Here is a 13,772-nt window from a genome sequence, read left to right as displayed (position 1 = left end):
ATGCATTTACTAATTACATATAAAGCATTTAATGTACAAAAATGTAACAGTATATTTACTTTATATATGCAGTATCTCCAGCTTTATATTAACTATATAACGTTTATGTACAAAGTTAACCTAGATTAATAAGTACAGTAAAAAATATTCTTCATTGTTAGTTCATGTTAACTAATGTAGCTAACCAACGTTAACAAATACAACCTTATTGTAAACTGATACCAATGGGAGTTAACATGTTAACTTTGGCAGAACTAATTTAAATCCCTCCTGGCCTACTGGTTAAAGATCTCAGCTGGTAACTAAAATGTTGTAAGTTCAAATCCCTGAAGGAGCAATTTCTGAGCTATCACCAATGTGACCTTGAACAAGACAACTAAGTATATTATAAATTGCTTTGGATGCAAACATCAGCTAAATTACAAATTAGTTATTATAAATGACAAATGTGAGATATATGACTGGGGTTAAATTATCTTCTTCACTTTGTGATCCTTTTGGGGATCTATTTTTTGCAACTGTTTATTATCCCTTACCTGCATGTAATTAAGGTGGATCCTCCCCATGTTTCAGTTTCTATTTTGCTTTACATGATAAACAACATGAAGCCTAATTAAGTCGCTTTTCCAGCACACAAAGCACCTTTACAGATAATTATGCTGTAATGTCATGTCTTAAAGTAAAGTCCTCATAGAGCAATTTAAATGAAAACCTTATTGAAAATCATGCTTTAAAAATAACTTGTCTTCAGGCCCCCAGTGAGTAAGCCAAAGGCAACTGAAGTAATCCAAAACTACAGTACATTAGATGTTGGTTAATGGAGGAAAAAAAAACCTTGGAGAAACCAGGCTCAGCTGGGGGAGCCAGTTCTCCTTTGACTATACAACATGAATATAAAGCCATTATTAGTCATCTATCTGTAATACAAGTCATAAATTATTTGAGTAAACTGAGTAGATGTTGGTGGGCAATTTTTAATACTAAAGGAAATTAATAAGTGTTTAGCTGTGATTTTAGCTGTGAAGTGCAGTATGGGTCTATACTGAGGGCCGCTCAGCATGCACAGATATGTCAGGGGCAGCTGCTGTGTGCACAAGATTCTGAATGTTTATAACAATACAGCCCACCCTTCCTAATTTCCTCCCTCTCTTTTCCTCTCTCTTTTTTACTGAAAGGTAATTAACTGGACTAGCTGCTATAGCAACACATTGAGACTGCTATAAAATCTCTGTATATTTTTCTATCCCGTTATTTTTGTCTGCGAGAACATTTTTGTGTTCGAAAGGGCCGAAAGGTAATTCTTCTAAAAGGCAGAGACTGAAAAGGTTTACTCTCAAAGGTAATGTTTTTTCATGTTAAAAATGTTAAATTGTGTAAACATTGTAGCTACACGCACGGTAAATGTTTATTGTTAAATTTAAGAAGGTCTTTCAATGCCTTTACTTGCATATAATATTAATTGTTAGTGTAATTTCATTAAAAAAAAGAAAGAAGATTAAATACAGTGGAGTCCAAACGTTTCATTTAAACATGGAAAATAGAACGTTTTAGGATTTTGAATAATTGAAAACAAATAACAGTATAAAGTAAAATTAATACAAAAATATTGAAGATTCTGCACTATTTCTTGGTCACTAATTAAAAGTAAGCAAATTTATGACATTGAACGTTAACTCCTTTGTACAAAAGGTCAGATCTTCTTGCTTCCATTGTAGAACACAAATCATATTTTCAAATTATACTGAGATTTTATAGATCATCAGGTTTTGCAAAAATTTAAGTCCATGCCAACTCGAGTGCATGTCACTGAAGGATTATACACTAAGAAATTCTTATGTTTAAAAAAAATATATATATATATATATATATATATATATATATATATATATATATATATATATATATATATATATATTTAAATTTTCTTTTACATTTGTATGTCGATAATATCATTTGTCATTTTTTGTAATTAAATTATCCTAAAAAATATTTGTAAATATTTCTTTAATTTTTTTTTAAGACTGACACATTTCAATTTCATAACAAAATTCCATTACATTTAATTGTGCAATTATTTAATTAATTAAACTTTGAATATTTAGCTTTTTTTATTTTTATTTTTTTATTAAATATTACTTAATTAAATGTGAAGGAGTTTTGTTATGTAATTCAAAATGCATAAATCCAATATGCATATATATAATATATATATATATAATTTTATTTTATTTTATTTTATTTTTATGATAGAAAAATGCACAATAGAAGCATTTTCACTAGTGGTCTCTAATGTATGTTTTTCAAAATGACTGGTTATGTAGGTAATGTGTATTCACATCTCGCTAAACCAACTAATGCAAATGTGCTTTTATAAAAATATATATAAATATACTAACTACAGTATATAATAGCAATACCAGGTCTTACACTCTAGAGCTTATCTACAAGCACCACTTTTCACAAGTTAATCAATTATTCAAATGCGGTCACTCTTTAATAGCTTTTAAACTACACTGCCTGGCCAAAAAAAAAAAAAAAAAAAAAGTTGCATAATCTAATATTCCTTTGGACTGCCTTCATCTTTGAATACGGTGCTCATTCATCATGGCATTGTTTCGACAACCTTATGTAACGTCACAACATTTATTTCCATCCAGAGTTGCATACATTTTTGGCCGAGATCTTGTATTGATGACGGAAGAGTTGAATCACTCCGTAAGGTCTTCTCTAGCTCATCCCAAAGACTTTCAATGGGGTTAAGGTCAGGACTCTGTGGTGGTCAGTTAATTTGTTAAAATGATTCCAAGATGCTCCCTGAACCACTCTTTCACACTTTGAGCCTGGTGAATCTTAGCATTGTCATCCTGGAATATGCCCACTATAGGCCTGTACTAAGTCCAGAAATCCCTGCTTATTAACTTTTTTTCCTGCCCAAAGATTGTTTATTATAGACTAAAGAAGATTCAGAGAGAAGCATTAGACTAGATTTGTCTAAGACATGTGTATGAAAATGCTGATACAGTGTGTGTGGAATGTGTGGATCAGAGACATGAGTCTAGAAGACGATACACGCTGGCTGGAATGGGTCACCAAGCAGTTCGAGAGCATTGCAGGAGACGACAAAGAAATTGACCTGGATGAGTTTAAAAAGGCACTGAAAGTAAAAGAGGTTAGAGCTGACTGAAAACTTATGGAAACATGGAAAAGTCTTGAAACAATATATATTTACTTGAGAAGCAGAATTGTGCAGAAAAATAAGAATGGTCTTCAGAGAATACATCTTGAATTTTTCTTACGCCATTGGATTTTATTCCTTGTATTAAGCAGTCCTCACTAAAATTGGTTAGATTCATGCTTAAACCAAAACAATTTGCAATTTGGGTGAGAAAAGTAGACATAAAATCACTATTCTCTAAAAAGTTTTATTTTTATTTTTTACAAATTTTACTTCTCAATTAAATGTATATTGTTTTAATGATGTTTAGATACTGTATGTTTAGTGAAAAAGGAGACAAAGATGGATAACAGCTAACTTAATTCATTAAAATTTAATTAATTTGCTTCTTTGTCTTTCTTCAAGGCTTTAAAATGATCCACAAAGCCCAAAAAGTCTGTTTCTGAATATCTGCATCTTTATTCTCCTTCTGTCTCCTATTGTTATAGTCATTTTTTGCAGAGAGATTTTTTGCCCTGTTTGACTCTGATGGCAGCAGCTCCATCAGTCTGGATGAACTTCTCAAGGCTTTGGATCTCCTGATCCACGGCAGCGAGACCGACAAACTGCGTTTCCTCTTTCAGGTCTACGATGTGGATGGTGAGGTGTTCAGTGCCATTGTTGTACTCTTTCATTCCATAATTCATTGTCTTTATTGAGTGTGAAAGTACATTTCAAGCACAGATTTACTTTTTTTTTTCTGAAGGTCTTAAATAATTCTTTTTAGATATATATATATATATAAACATCTCTGACTACCAAGTGTACTGATGTGTTAAATGCATAAAATGATTTACACAAGCAGAACATGTTTCTGAATCAACATTATTTTGCATTCCTGGCACATAATTTCAACCAATCACAGCCCTGTTATCAAAGGACTAGGATTTATTGATTAAAATGTTCCTGGAACAACAAAGGCTGTTGGTGTAGGAACACGTTCTAAGTGTGGAAATCATGTCAAGTTGTGTTAAACTCATCAATTTATTAAACAATAAGTATTAAAAATAAATTATTTTCATATTGGGCAATAGGCAGTGGTTCCATTGATCCAGATGAGTTACGCACGGTTCTGAAGTCCTGCCTGCGTGAGAGCGCGATATCTCTCCCCGAAGAAAAGCTGGATGACTTGACCTTGGCACTGTTTGAATCTGCCGATAAAGACAACAGTGGCTCCATCACATTTGAAGAGCTGAGGGCCGAGCTGGAGAACTTCCCTGAGGTTATGGAAAACCTCACCATCAGGTGGGATAAACACACTCACACACATTAGAACCTCTAGCACTATTAGCTTTACTGTATGAACAAATTGTATAATGTTATGGTGGTGTAGTATGGGCTTGTTAGCCAAATGGTTGTATGTTCAAACCCCACAAAAAAGTGATCTGTGAACATCTGTGATCATCATTGCGTCCTTGAGCAATGAGCATGGGACTCAAAAATGGGACACCGAGCAACTGAAATTCTGTCATTGTTTACTGTGATTTACTTTCGTTCCAAACCTGTATGCTGTTTTGAAGAATCTTAGCTTTTTTCCATACAGTAATAGTTTAGAGTGACCATGGCTTTCAAGCTCAAAAAGAGATAAAAAAAACCTCACTATTTAAGAACCATTAAAGTAGTCCATATATGGGCCAAGTCAGTAGCAGTAGTGGCTACAATGACGTTGTGATGACTGAATACAAATTTTTGAATCCAAATGTGTATGAGATTTTAGAGCTACAGAAGAGGGAAAGATCTTCAGTGAATAACCATTCAATTGTCTTTCTCTTCATTACATAATATTGTTGGGTGCCGTCACTTAGAGTCAAGAGTATATAGAATATAAGCTATAGTTTTATGGACTACTTTTATCGTGTTTTTTGTTGTTTTTGGAGCTGTCATTGTATGGAAAAGAGCTGCGAAAAGATTCTTCAAAATGTAGTTTTATGTTCGCAACAGAAAAATATCAGCATATGGTTTGGAACTACATTAAGGTGAGTAAATAATGACAGATTTTAAAATTTGGGCTGCACTACTCCTTTAACCCCAAGTTGCTCCAGGCAGAGTCAATCTGGATAAAACCATCAGCAGAATTGCAAATGAAAAACATAACCCTCCTATTGCATTTGGGTCATTTTTGACCCGGGAGAGTTAGACAATAATTTTGAAATACCACATAGTTTTTAGTACGGGAACCAAAATTTGGGACTTTGTCAAGACTATCAAAATACAAATAATAATAAATTTTGGGGGGGCCTGGGTAGCTCAGCAAGTAAAGACGCTGACTACTACACCCGGAGTTTTAAGTTTGAATCCAGGTTGTGCTGAATGACTCCAGTCAGGCTTTCTAAGCAACCAGTTGGCCCGGTTGCTAGGGTGGGTAGAGTCACGTTGGGTTAACTTCCTCATGGTCGCTATAATGTGGTTCTCGCTCTCGGTGAGGCACGTGGTGAGTTGTGCGTGGATGCCGCGGAGAATAGCGTGAGCCTGCACACGCGCTAGGTCTCGGCGGTAACATGCTTAACAAGCCACATGATAAGATGCATAGATTGACTGTCTCAGATGCAGAGGAACTGAGATTCGTCCTCCGCCACCCGGTCTGAGGTGAGTCACTATGCCACCACAAGGACCTAGAGTGCATTGGGAATTGGGCATGCCAAATCTGGGGAGAAAAGGGGAGAAAAAAAATTCAGATTTTTTAATAAAATTGTTTAAGAGATATACCCATTTGTTTTTTTGTTTTTGTTTTTTTTTATTTTATTTTTTTATTATTTACTCACGCAACAACATTCTGCAGTTCATGGAAGTTAATAGAATAGCTTTAGCTGAAAAACATTAAAACATTTTAGCTGAAGTATTAATGTTGTATACTTGAGTTGAAAAAGAATACGTTGGTTTCATAACTTTGTATTGAACAGTTATGAGTAATTGGAAATTCATTCAAATTACTTGTAATTCTCACATTAGATGTTAATATAAATTGTTTATTATGTTATATTTAGATAAAATTTCACATAAATGTTGATAAAAAAAAGATGTCTTCACATGAATTTCACTGGTTTTGCTGTATGTATATTTTGAAATGTCCAAAAATATCTACATTTTATTATTTAAAAGAAAAATGGCATATTAATTAATAACTTTTATATTTGTCAGTTAACATGACAAAAATATTAGCCTTTTACATGCATGAACATTTAAAAACCTACTGATGACTTACGATATAGTTTTAGATGAAAACCATAAGGTTATGAATGATTTATAAAACTTAACCCACAAATGCAAAAGGTGCATGCAGATTCTGAATGCAATAGGAGGGTTAAATTCACAGAGTTCCTATGTCTTCTCCAGTGCTGCCAACTGGCTAAAACCTCCCTATCTGGAGCAGAAGAAACGGAAGACCCCTCGCTACCTGACGCGAGCGTACTGGCACAACAACAGCCGCAAGCTACTCTTCATCTGTCTGTACACCCTCCTTAACATGCTTCTCTTCATCATCGCCATGCTAAAGAACTCACATGGAGGGCCCTGGTTCATGGTGGCTAAGGCCTGCGGTCAATGTCTCAACCTTAACTGCACTTTTGTTATTGTAAGTTCACTGGGAGGTGGTGCCATGTTTCATTTATTCTAATTTCTGAGATGAGTAACAATGGACATTGTTTTGTCCTGGCCGAAACTGCAGGTTCTGATGTTGAGGCGTTGTCTGACATGGCTGCGTGCGACCTGGGTGGTAAGGGTTTTACCTTTAGACCAGAACATTCTATTACATCAGATCGTGGGCTATGCTATCTTGATCTTCACCACTGTGCACACCGGAGCTCACGTCATGAACTTTGGTAGGCTGAAATGGAACTTTAATTTAGAAAGTTTCAATGGAAAAGTTTCAATGGAATATTTAATTGTTAGGTTTGATAAGATTCTTTCAATCATTCTGTCATAATTTACTCACCTTTTATGTTGTTCCAAACCTGTATGCTTCTATTATTTTTTGTAATGGAATAGAATCTCTAACTCTTGCCATACAATGACTGTTTGTTGTGACCACATCTGTCAAGCTCCAAAAAGGACAAAAAAAACACCAAAAAATTTGCCTTATTCCAAGTCTTCTGAAGCTATATGATAGCTTTGTGTGAGGAACAGAGGAACCATTTGTTAATCTGGATGAGGACTTGGGCTAGAAAACAAGATTATCAAGATTACCAGTGAATAACGACTTAAATTTTGGTCAGTTTCTGAGACAAAACTGCCGTATCCCTTCAAAACACTTAGTATATAGTGCACAAGTCGTACATGTACAGTATGTACTACTGTTGTGTGTTTTTCTTTATGGACCTTGTCAGCGGTGGTCAAGATGTACTATCATTGGGGTTCTTTCAAAAATTTCTCCTTGCGGGTTTGGAACAACATGAAGGTTTGTAAATAATGACAGAAATTTCATTTGTGAACCACTTTTTTTTTTTTACTGTAACATAAACAGGCAATGTTTTCATGAAAAATATCCCAAATAATTTATGATGCTCTACATGCTCTCTTTGTTGTTAGCCCGTATGTCACAGAATGATGGAAAGTACCAGCTGTGGGAGTATCTATTCACTATTCGTCCTGGTATTGGCTGGGTGAATGGCACCGCCTCTATTACTGGCATGGTTTTGCAAGTTCTCATTTGCCTGATGGTGGTGTGTTCCAGCACATTTGTCAGACGCAGTGGCCATTTCGAGGTGATGGGCATAGTCTAATACAACTCATGACTTGTTGATTGAATTTATGAAACAATCTGCACATAGTCACTTTTGTGAATAGTTGTTGAATTGGAAAATATGAAGTTCTTTGCTGCTGTTTGAAAAAGACAACGCCGTTAAAAACTTTGCAAAGAATTTTAATTGCAAATTATTCCAGCACCACATACCTACAAACAAAGATCCTTTTCTCATGTGATTATATAAACTCACTCTCTACCTTTAACATTTCTGTCGCAATTGAAGGTTTCAAATTCTGGTTTGTGTTTGTGTAGGTGTTCTACTGGTCTCATCTTTCTTATGTCTGGGTTTTGGCCTTGTTGATTGTGCATTGTGCCAACTTTTGGAAGTGGTTTGTGGCACCAGGCATCGCATTCCTCATTGAAAAGCTGGTCGGAATAGCAGTTTCTCGCATAGGTGGACTGTACATTGTTGAAGTCAACTTACTGCCCTCCAAGGTACCATCTACCCCATATATACACTGTATACTATCCTATATACTGTATAATCTATGCCTAACCACTATTGCTAAATAATTGTTCTTTGAAGGTAACACATTTGGTAATTAAGAGGCCTCCTTTCTTTCACTTCAAACCTGGAGATTACGTGTATATAAACATCCCTGTCATCGCCAAATACGAATGGCATCCATTTACCATCAGCAGCGCCCCTGAGCAGCAAGGTAAAACACAAAGAAACCATATTAATCTGTTAGTCTTGCACTACTGGAATATGTTGCACTGATTTGCTGTCTTTTAACTAATTAAGTCTAGTGTAATTTAAGGCTTGCATAATTACTTATTTTTACCATTCGACTAGTCATCCAGAAAAGTAGTTACCTAATGTAAATGACTCATAATATGCCATGCAGCATCTGCAATCTTTGTTGTCAACTTGTGACAAAACAAAACAGTTTTATACCCTAAAACTCTAAAAGTTATATAGGGTTCAGAAACTAATCAAAAGCCAAAACAAAACATAAAATTAGGGCTTGCACTATTACTAATTTTTACAAGTCGTCTAGTCATTCGGAAAATAGTTGACTAGTAGGCGGTTCAATATGTAACGTACTGTGCAAAAGTCTTATGTTTCACAAAAGCATTTGTCTTAAGATGGTTATTTATATCTGCTACTTTAGTGTGTCAATATGAAATATACATTTTAGACTCCCAAACATTACATTTGCAAATAGAAAAGATTAGAATAGAAGAACAGGGAGCCCTGCAACAGATGGCATGGCCCCCACAAAGCCCCCCATCTGAATATCATGTCAGTCTGAGATTTCATGAAGAGACAGAAGCAATTGAGACAGCCTAAATAGATAGAAGAACTGTGGCGAATTCTCCAACTTGAAACTTGGAACATCATATCTGCCAACAACCAAGAAAAACTGTATCCAGGTGTACCTAGGAGAATTGGGGCTGTTTTGAAGGCAAAGGTGGCCACACCAAATATTGATTTAGCTTTTTTATGTTTACTGGACTTTGTATGACATTAAGTGATAAATAAAAACTATTTATGTCATTATTGTTTTAAGAAATCCTCACTTTGAAAGTTTTTCACAAGTGCCTAAAACTTTTGCACAGTACTATACCTCATGTAAATAACTCACAATATGCCATACAACATCTGCAGATTTTGTAGTCAACCAGTGGTAAAACAAAACAAATCAAATCAAATCGATCAAATCAAATCAAAACAAACAAAAAAGACTGTAGAAAATGATTAAAGGTCCCCCAAAGTTCATATATTTATAAAAGAAAGTTATCTAGGGTTCAGAAAATCTTCAAAAGCCAAAACAAAATTTTGGGTTTGCGCAATTACTTATTTTGACTAGTTGTTTGGAAAATAGTTGACTAGTCAATGTTTACCTAATGTAAATGACCCACAATATGCCATGACTTTTTTGTCAACTAGTGGCAGAACCAACAAAGTCTCATTAGAATTCGTCAAAATACCATGAGGTGCCAAATTCGCACGACTTCATGCGTACTAAAACATACGACTTATACATCAACCAATCACATACGCTTCACGACCACATGTTCAGAACCAGGAAGTGTCACTTTCTTCCGTATTACACATCAGGGCCTTTAACATTAATATCATGGTTATGTTTACACTCTGGGTAGAGGAAGGTGTTACACTAAAGGTCCCCCACTGATTCTTATTCTCTCTAATAAACAGATATACTGTGGCTCCATGTTCGTTCTATGGGCCAGTGGACAAACCGCCTCTACGAGTATTTTAGAGAACTGGAGAGTCAAGCCATAAGCAAAAAGAGGCTCACCGCCAGCCTGAGGAACAGACAACACCAAAGGAGAGCGCAGGTCTTGGTTTTTTTCATCACCCAATCTCTGAGGGCTGAAATCTAAACACACAATAGTAATAGTTCACTATTGTCATGCTTTATTGATGCAGAGAATGTTGCTCTGTCCCTGGTCACCATTCACTTTTATTGTATGGTATTCTACACAAGAAAGAAAGTCAGACGGGTGCGGAACAACATGAAGGTAAGTAAATGATGTCAGAAATTTCATTTTTGTTTGAATTTCTTTTTATTTGCAGGGAGAGATTTTCAAGCCCAGGGGCTGCAATGGAATGGTGGCGTCTAATAAAGATGATGCTGTTGAACTGACCCTGTACCGGACGAGCGGAGCTCGCACTAGTTCTCAAAAGCCTGTTGGAGACTCAGTGGCCCAGGCAGAACTGGGAGACGCCAATCCAGTCACCAGAGAGGTGAGTTTTCTCTCTGTTTCCTGTACAAAACAGATTTTTACTTACATTTTAGGGTTCATAACAGCCATTGTGGCAACCTATACTCTGTTGTCTTCCAGCTCTCAGCTAAATTAAGTGAAAATCACAGATATTGTAACATTAAGGTAAGTAATGCGTTACAGCTCAAATGGTGGTGGCTCTGTGAAAAATTTACCATTTCCATTTGTGCATATTCATTCGAAGCTGTAACATTTTTTGGTCAGTGCTATGTGGATGGACCATTTGGCACTCCCACCAGACAGATCTTTATGTCTGAGCATGCGGTGCTCATTGGAGCCGGAATTGGAATCACTCCCTTTGCTTCCATTTTGCAGAGTATCATGTGCCGGTAACACATGCAACTTCTCAAATCACAACATTTAAAAAAAAATGTCTTTCTGTTTTACAGTTTTAAAAAAATGTGCACCTTTGCCTTTCCTTTTGTTGCCAGTTACCGCATGAGAAAACAAAACTCCAACTGCAACTACTCCTGGTGTGAGACCATCAAAGATGATGAGATGAAGCTGAGGAAGGTAAAGATGGTATTTGGGCAAATCTGTGTTGTTTGAAAGGCTTGATTTAAATCTTTGTTCTCAAATTTATGCAGGTGGACTTCATTTGGATCAACCGAGATCAGAAATCCTTTGAGTGGTTTGTGAGTCTTCTGACCAAACTGGAGATGGACCAAGCGGATGAAGAACCAAAAGGTAAAAGAGAATGAATGAAAGAGAAGGATGAGGCAGAAACTACACTACCTTAGGCCAATCCTGCATTTTTATTTTGTTTTTTGTTTTTTTGTTTTTTGTTTTTCTGTTTTCAGGCCGTTTTTTGGAGATGCACATGTACATGACATCAGCCCTCAGTAAAAATGACATGAAGGCGATTGGATTGCAGATGGCTCTGGACCTACTGGCCAAGAAAGAAAAGAGAGACTCGATCACAGGGCTTCGTACACGAACTCAGCCAGGCAGACCAGACTGGGCCAAGGTATAAGAATGATTCTATTCTGTTCTATTCTGTTCTAATATATTTTCTTCTGTTCTATTCTGTTTTGTTCTGTTCTGTTATTTTCTAATGTATTCTATTCTGACCTATTCTATTCTGTTCTATTATATTTTTTTCTATTAATTTTTCTTCTATTCTCTTCTGTTATGTTTTGTTCTGTTATATTTTCTTCTGTTATATTCTATTCCATTGTGTTCTGCCCTGTCCTGACCTGTCTATTCTATTCTATTCTGTTGTTTTATTATATTTTCTTCTATTTGATTATTTTCTATTCTACTCTATTCTATACAATTCTATTTTATTCAATTCTATTTTACATTTAGCCCTTTATATTAGTGGTTTATATTTGCTTCATTCCTTTTGGGTTTACCAGTACTGGCACTATTTTTTTTTTTTTCTTTTTCTTTTTTTTTTTTTGTTTGTTTGTTTTTTGTAATTCACCCTGTCATTTTGTTAGCATATATGTTTGATTTGAGATCGAATTCTTTACAGGTGTTTCAGAAGGTGTCAGAGGAAAAGAAAGGAAAGGTTCATGTGTTTTACTGCGGTTCTTCTGCTCTGGCCAAAGTCATCAAGGCCCAGTGTGAACACTTCGGCTTCAACTTCTACAAAGAAAATTTTTAAAGAATTTAGAATGACTTAATACAGGTCTTGCTTCACCAGTTGTTGGTCACAACTGGCCCTCTTCTGATGTTAAACGTGTATTATGTTGCTTTTCAGTTCATCTGAGCTCATTATTCATCTGCGTTCCTGCCTTGGTCTCAGCACTTTACAGATTATTTTACTTTTGCATCCACTATACATCCAACACACCAGTTAGAAAAAAAAATGCACATTTAGATTTATGAGCTTTTGCTGATAAGCTTGCTGTTTTACATGTTTTAAATGTACCATGTTCCTGCATGTTTAAATTCAGTATAAGTGTATTTGTTAAAGTAACCTTTCAATCCTTCTATTGAACACACTATTGAACACTTTTGTATGTTTGTATATACATTTTATTGTATATAAAGCTTTTGTTTTTATCAGTTAATAGTGTACAAATAGAGTGAGTGTTAACTTCAATAAGACAGAAGACATTTCAGTTGGTTCCAAGCAAATATCAATAATGATTATAATAATAACATTAATTAACTTGAGAATATAGGAGATATCAGATACCCATATGTAAATAAACAATGAAAAATAATTTGTTAACGAAACATGATGACATAAACAAGAGTTTACTTTACCAAAGCAATAATAGTTTAACACTACAGGGCATTATTAGACATAATAATCATTAATAATAGTTCTATGTACATCCTTGTGTATGTGTAAGTGTTTTTATCTATGTGGAAAGCATGCACTTTATGTTGTTGCTATCTGGTTCTGATACAGAACATAGAATATTCTTTTTTTCTGTCTGTAACCGTGCATGTTCATTAAATATATTATCTCTAAATATATAAAGATTTCTAATGTTTGCCATCTTTGTAGAAGGTAGGTGATCTTCATAGTTCACAGTTATAACAAGAGAAAGTTGATGTCAATACCTGTTTCATTAAGTTTCCTGTTCTGTTGTCAACTGTTACATATTGTGGGAAGATTGGAATAAATAAACCCTGAAATTCCTCCCTTTATTCGCCTGGTAAATAGTGACATCTTGCGATTATGTTCAACAACACAACACAAGCAGACTGACACTGACTGTATGGACACTGTTTATCACTCAAACGTTATGATTATTTCATTGAGCAACTTAATATGTACCCATACACATTTTTTGCTTTTATGCTTAGTAGTAATATTGTTATAGTATTATTTTATGTTAATGTAAATAATATATTTAATAAATAATAAAACAACGATAATACTACTAATAAAAATAAGACAATACATTATTTTGTACATAAAAAAATATATAAATAATTATTGTTTTAAAAATCTGAATATTGAATAAAAAAAATTCAATGGAATAAATGCTTAGTAAACGCAGGTGGGTCTGTTATTAACGCGGACAGTAGAGTTTATCTTATATCACACCTATCTGTTAGCTGATTGGCTGCCACGCAGGTCCTCCGCGTCTCATTGGCCAG

At 34.9% G+C, this 13,772-nt stretch overlaps 1 protein-coding gene across 1 annotated transcript; it reads left to right on the top strand.

Annotated features, from left to right (window-relative positions):
* Positions 1 to 3,049: 3,049 nt before the first annotated feature.
* Positions 3,050 to 13,291, top strand: nox5 (NADPH oxidase, EF-hand calcium binding domain 5). Its single transcript, XM_051690032.1, has 15 exons — positions 3,050 to 3,169; positions 3,664 to 3,814; positions 4,249 to 4,459; positions 6,548 to 6,785; positions 6,879 to 7,032; positions 7,739 to 7,914; positions 8,208 to 8,390; positions 8,482 to 8,614; positions 10,120 to 10,262; positions 10,770 to 10,814; positions 10,914 to 11,038; positions 11,141 to 11,222; positions 11,297 to 11,396; positions 11,510 to 11,676; positions 12,187 to 13,291. Exons 1-15 carry the CDS (start codon positions 3,050 to 3,052, stop codon positions 12,316 to 12,318), a joined length of 2,160 nt encoding a protein of 719 aa, XP_051545992.1. The 3' UTR covers positions 12,319 to 13,291.
* The last annotated feature ends 481 nt before the right edge of the window (positions 13,292 to 13,772 follow it).

This window comes from Myxocyprinus asiaticus, chromosome 46, assembly GCF_019703515.2.
Source record: "Myxocyprinus asiaticus isolate MX2 ecotype Aquarium Trade chromosome 46, UBuf_Myxa_2, whole genome shotgun sequence".
Lineage (NCBI taxonomy): Eukaryota > Metazoa > Chordata > Actinopteri > Cypriniformes > Catostomidae > Myxocyprinus > Myxocyprinus asiaticus.
This window is presented reverse-complemented; position numbering and strand designations above follow the sequence as displayed.

Excerpts from the sequence above, each read along its gene's own strand:
- nox5 (XM_051690032.1), top strand. The coding sequence starts at position 3,050 with ATGAGTCTAGAAGACGATACACGCTGGCTGGAATGGGTCACCAAGCAG. Across the intron at positions 3,815-4,248 it reads TCAGGTCTACGATGTGGATG|GCAGTGGTTCCATTGATCCA; the intron begins GTGAGGTGTTCA and ends ATTGGGCAATAG. Across the intron at positions 8,391-8,481 it reads TCAACTTACTGCCCTCCAAG|GTAACACATTTGGTAATTAA; the intron begins GTACCATCTACC and ends TGTTCTTTGAAG.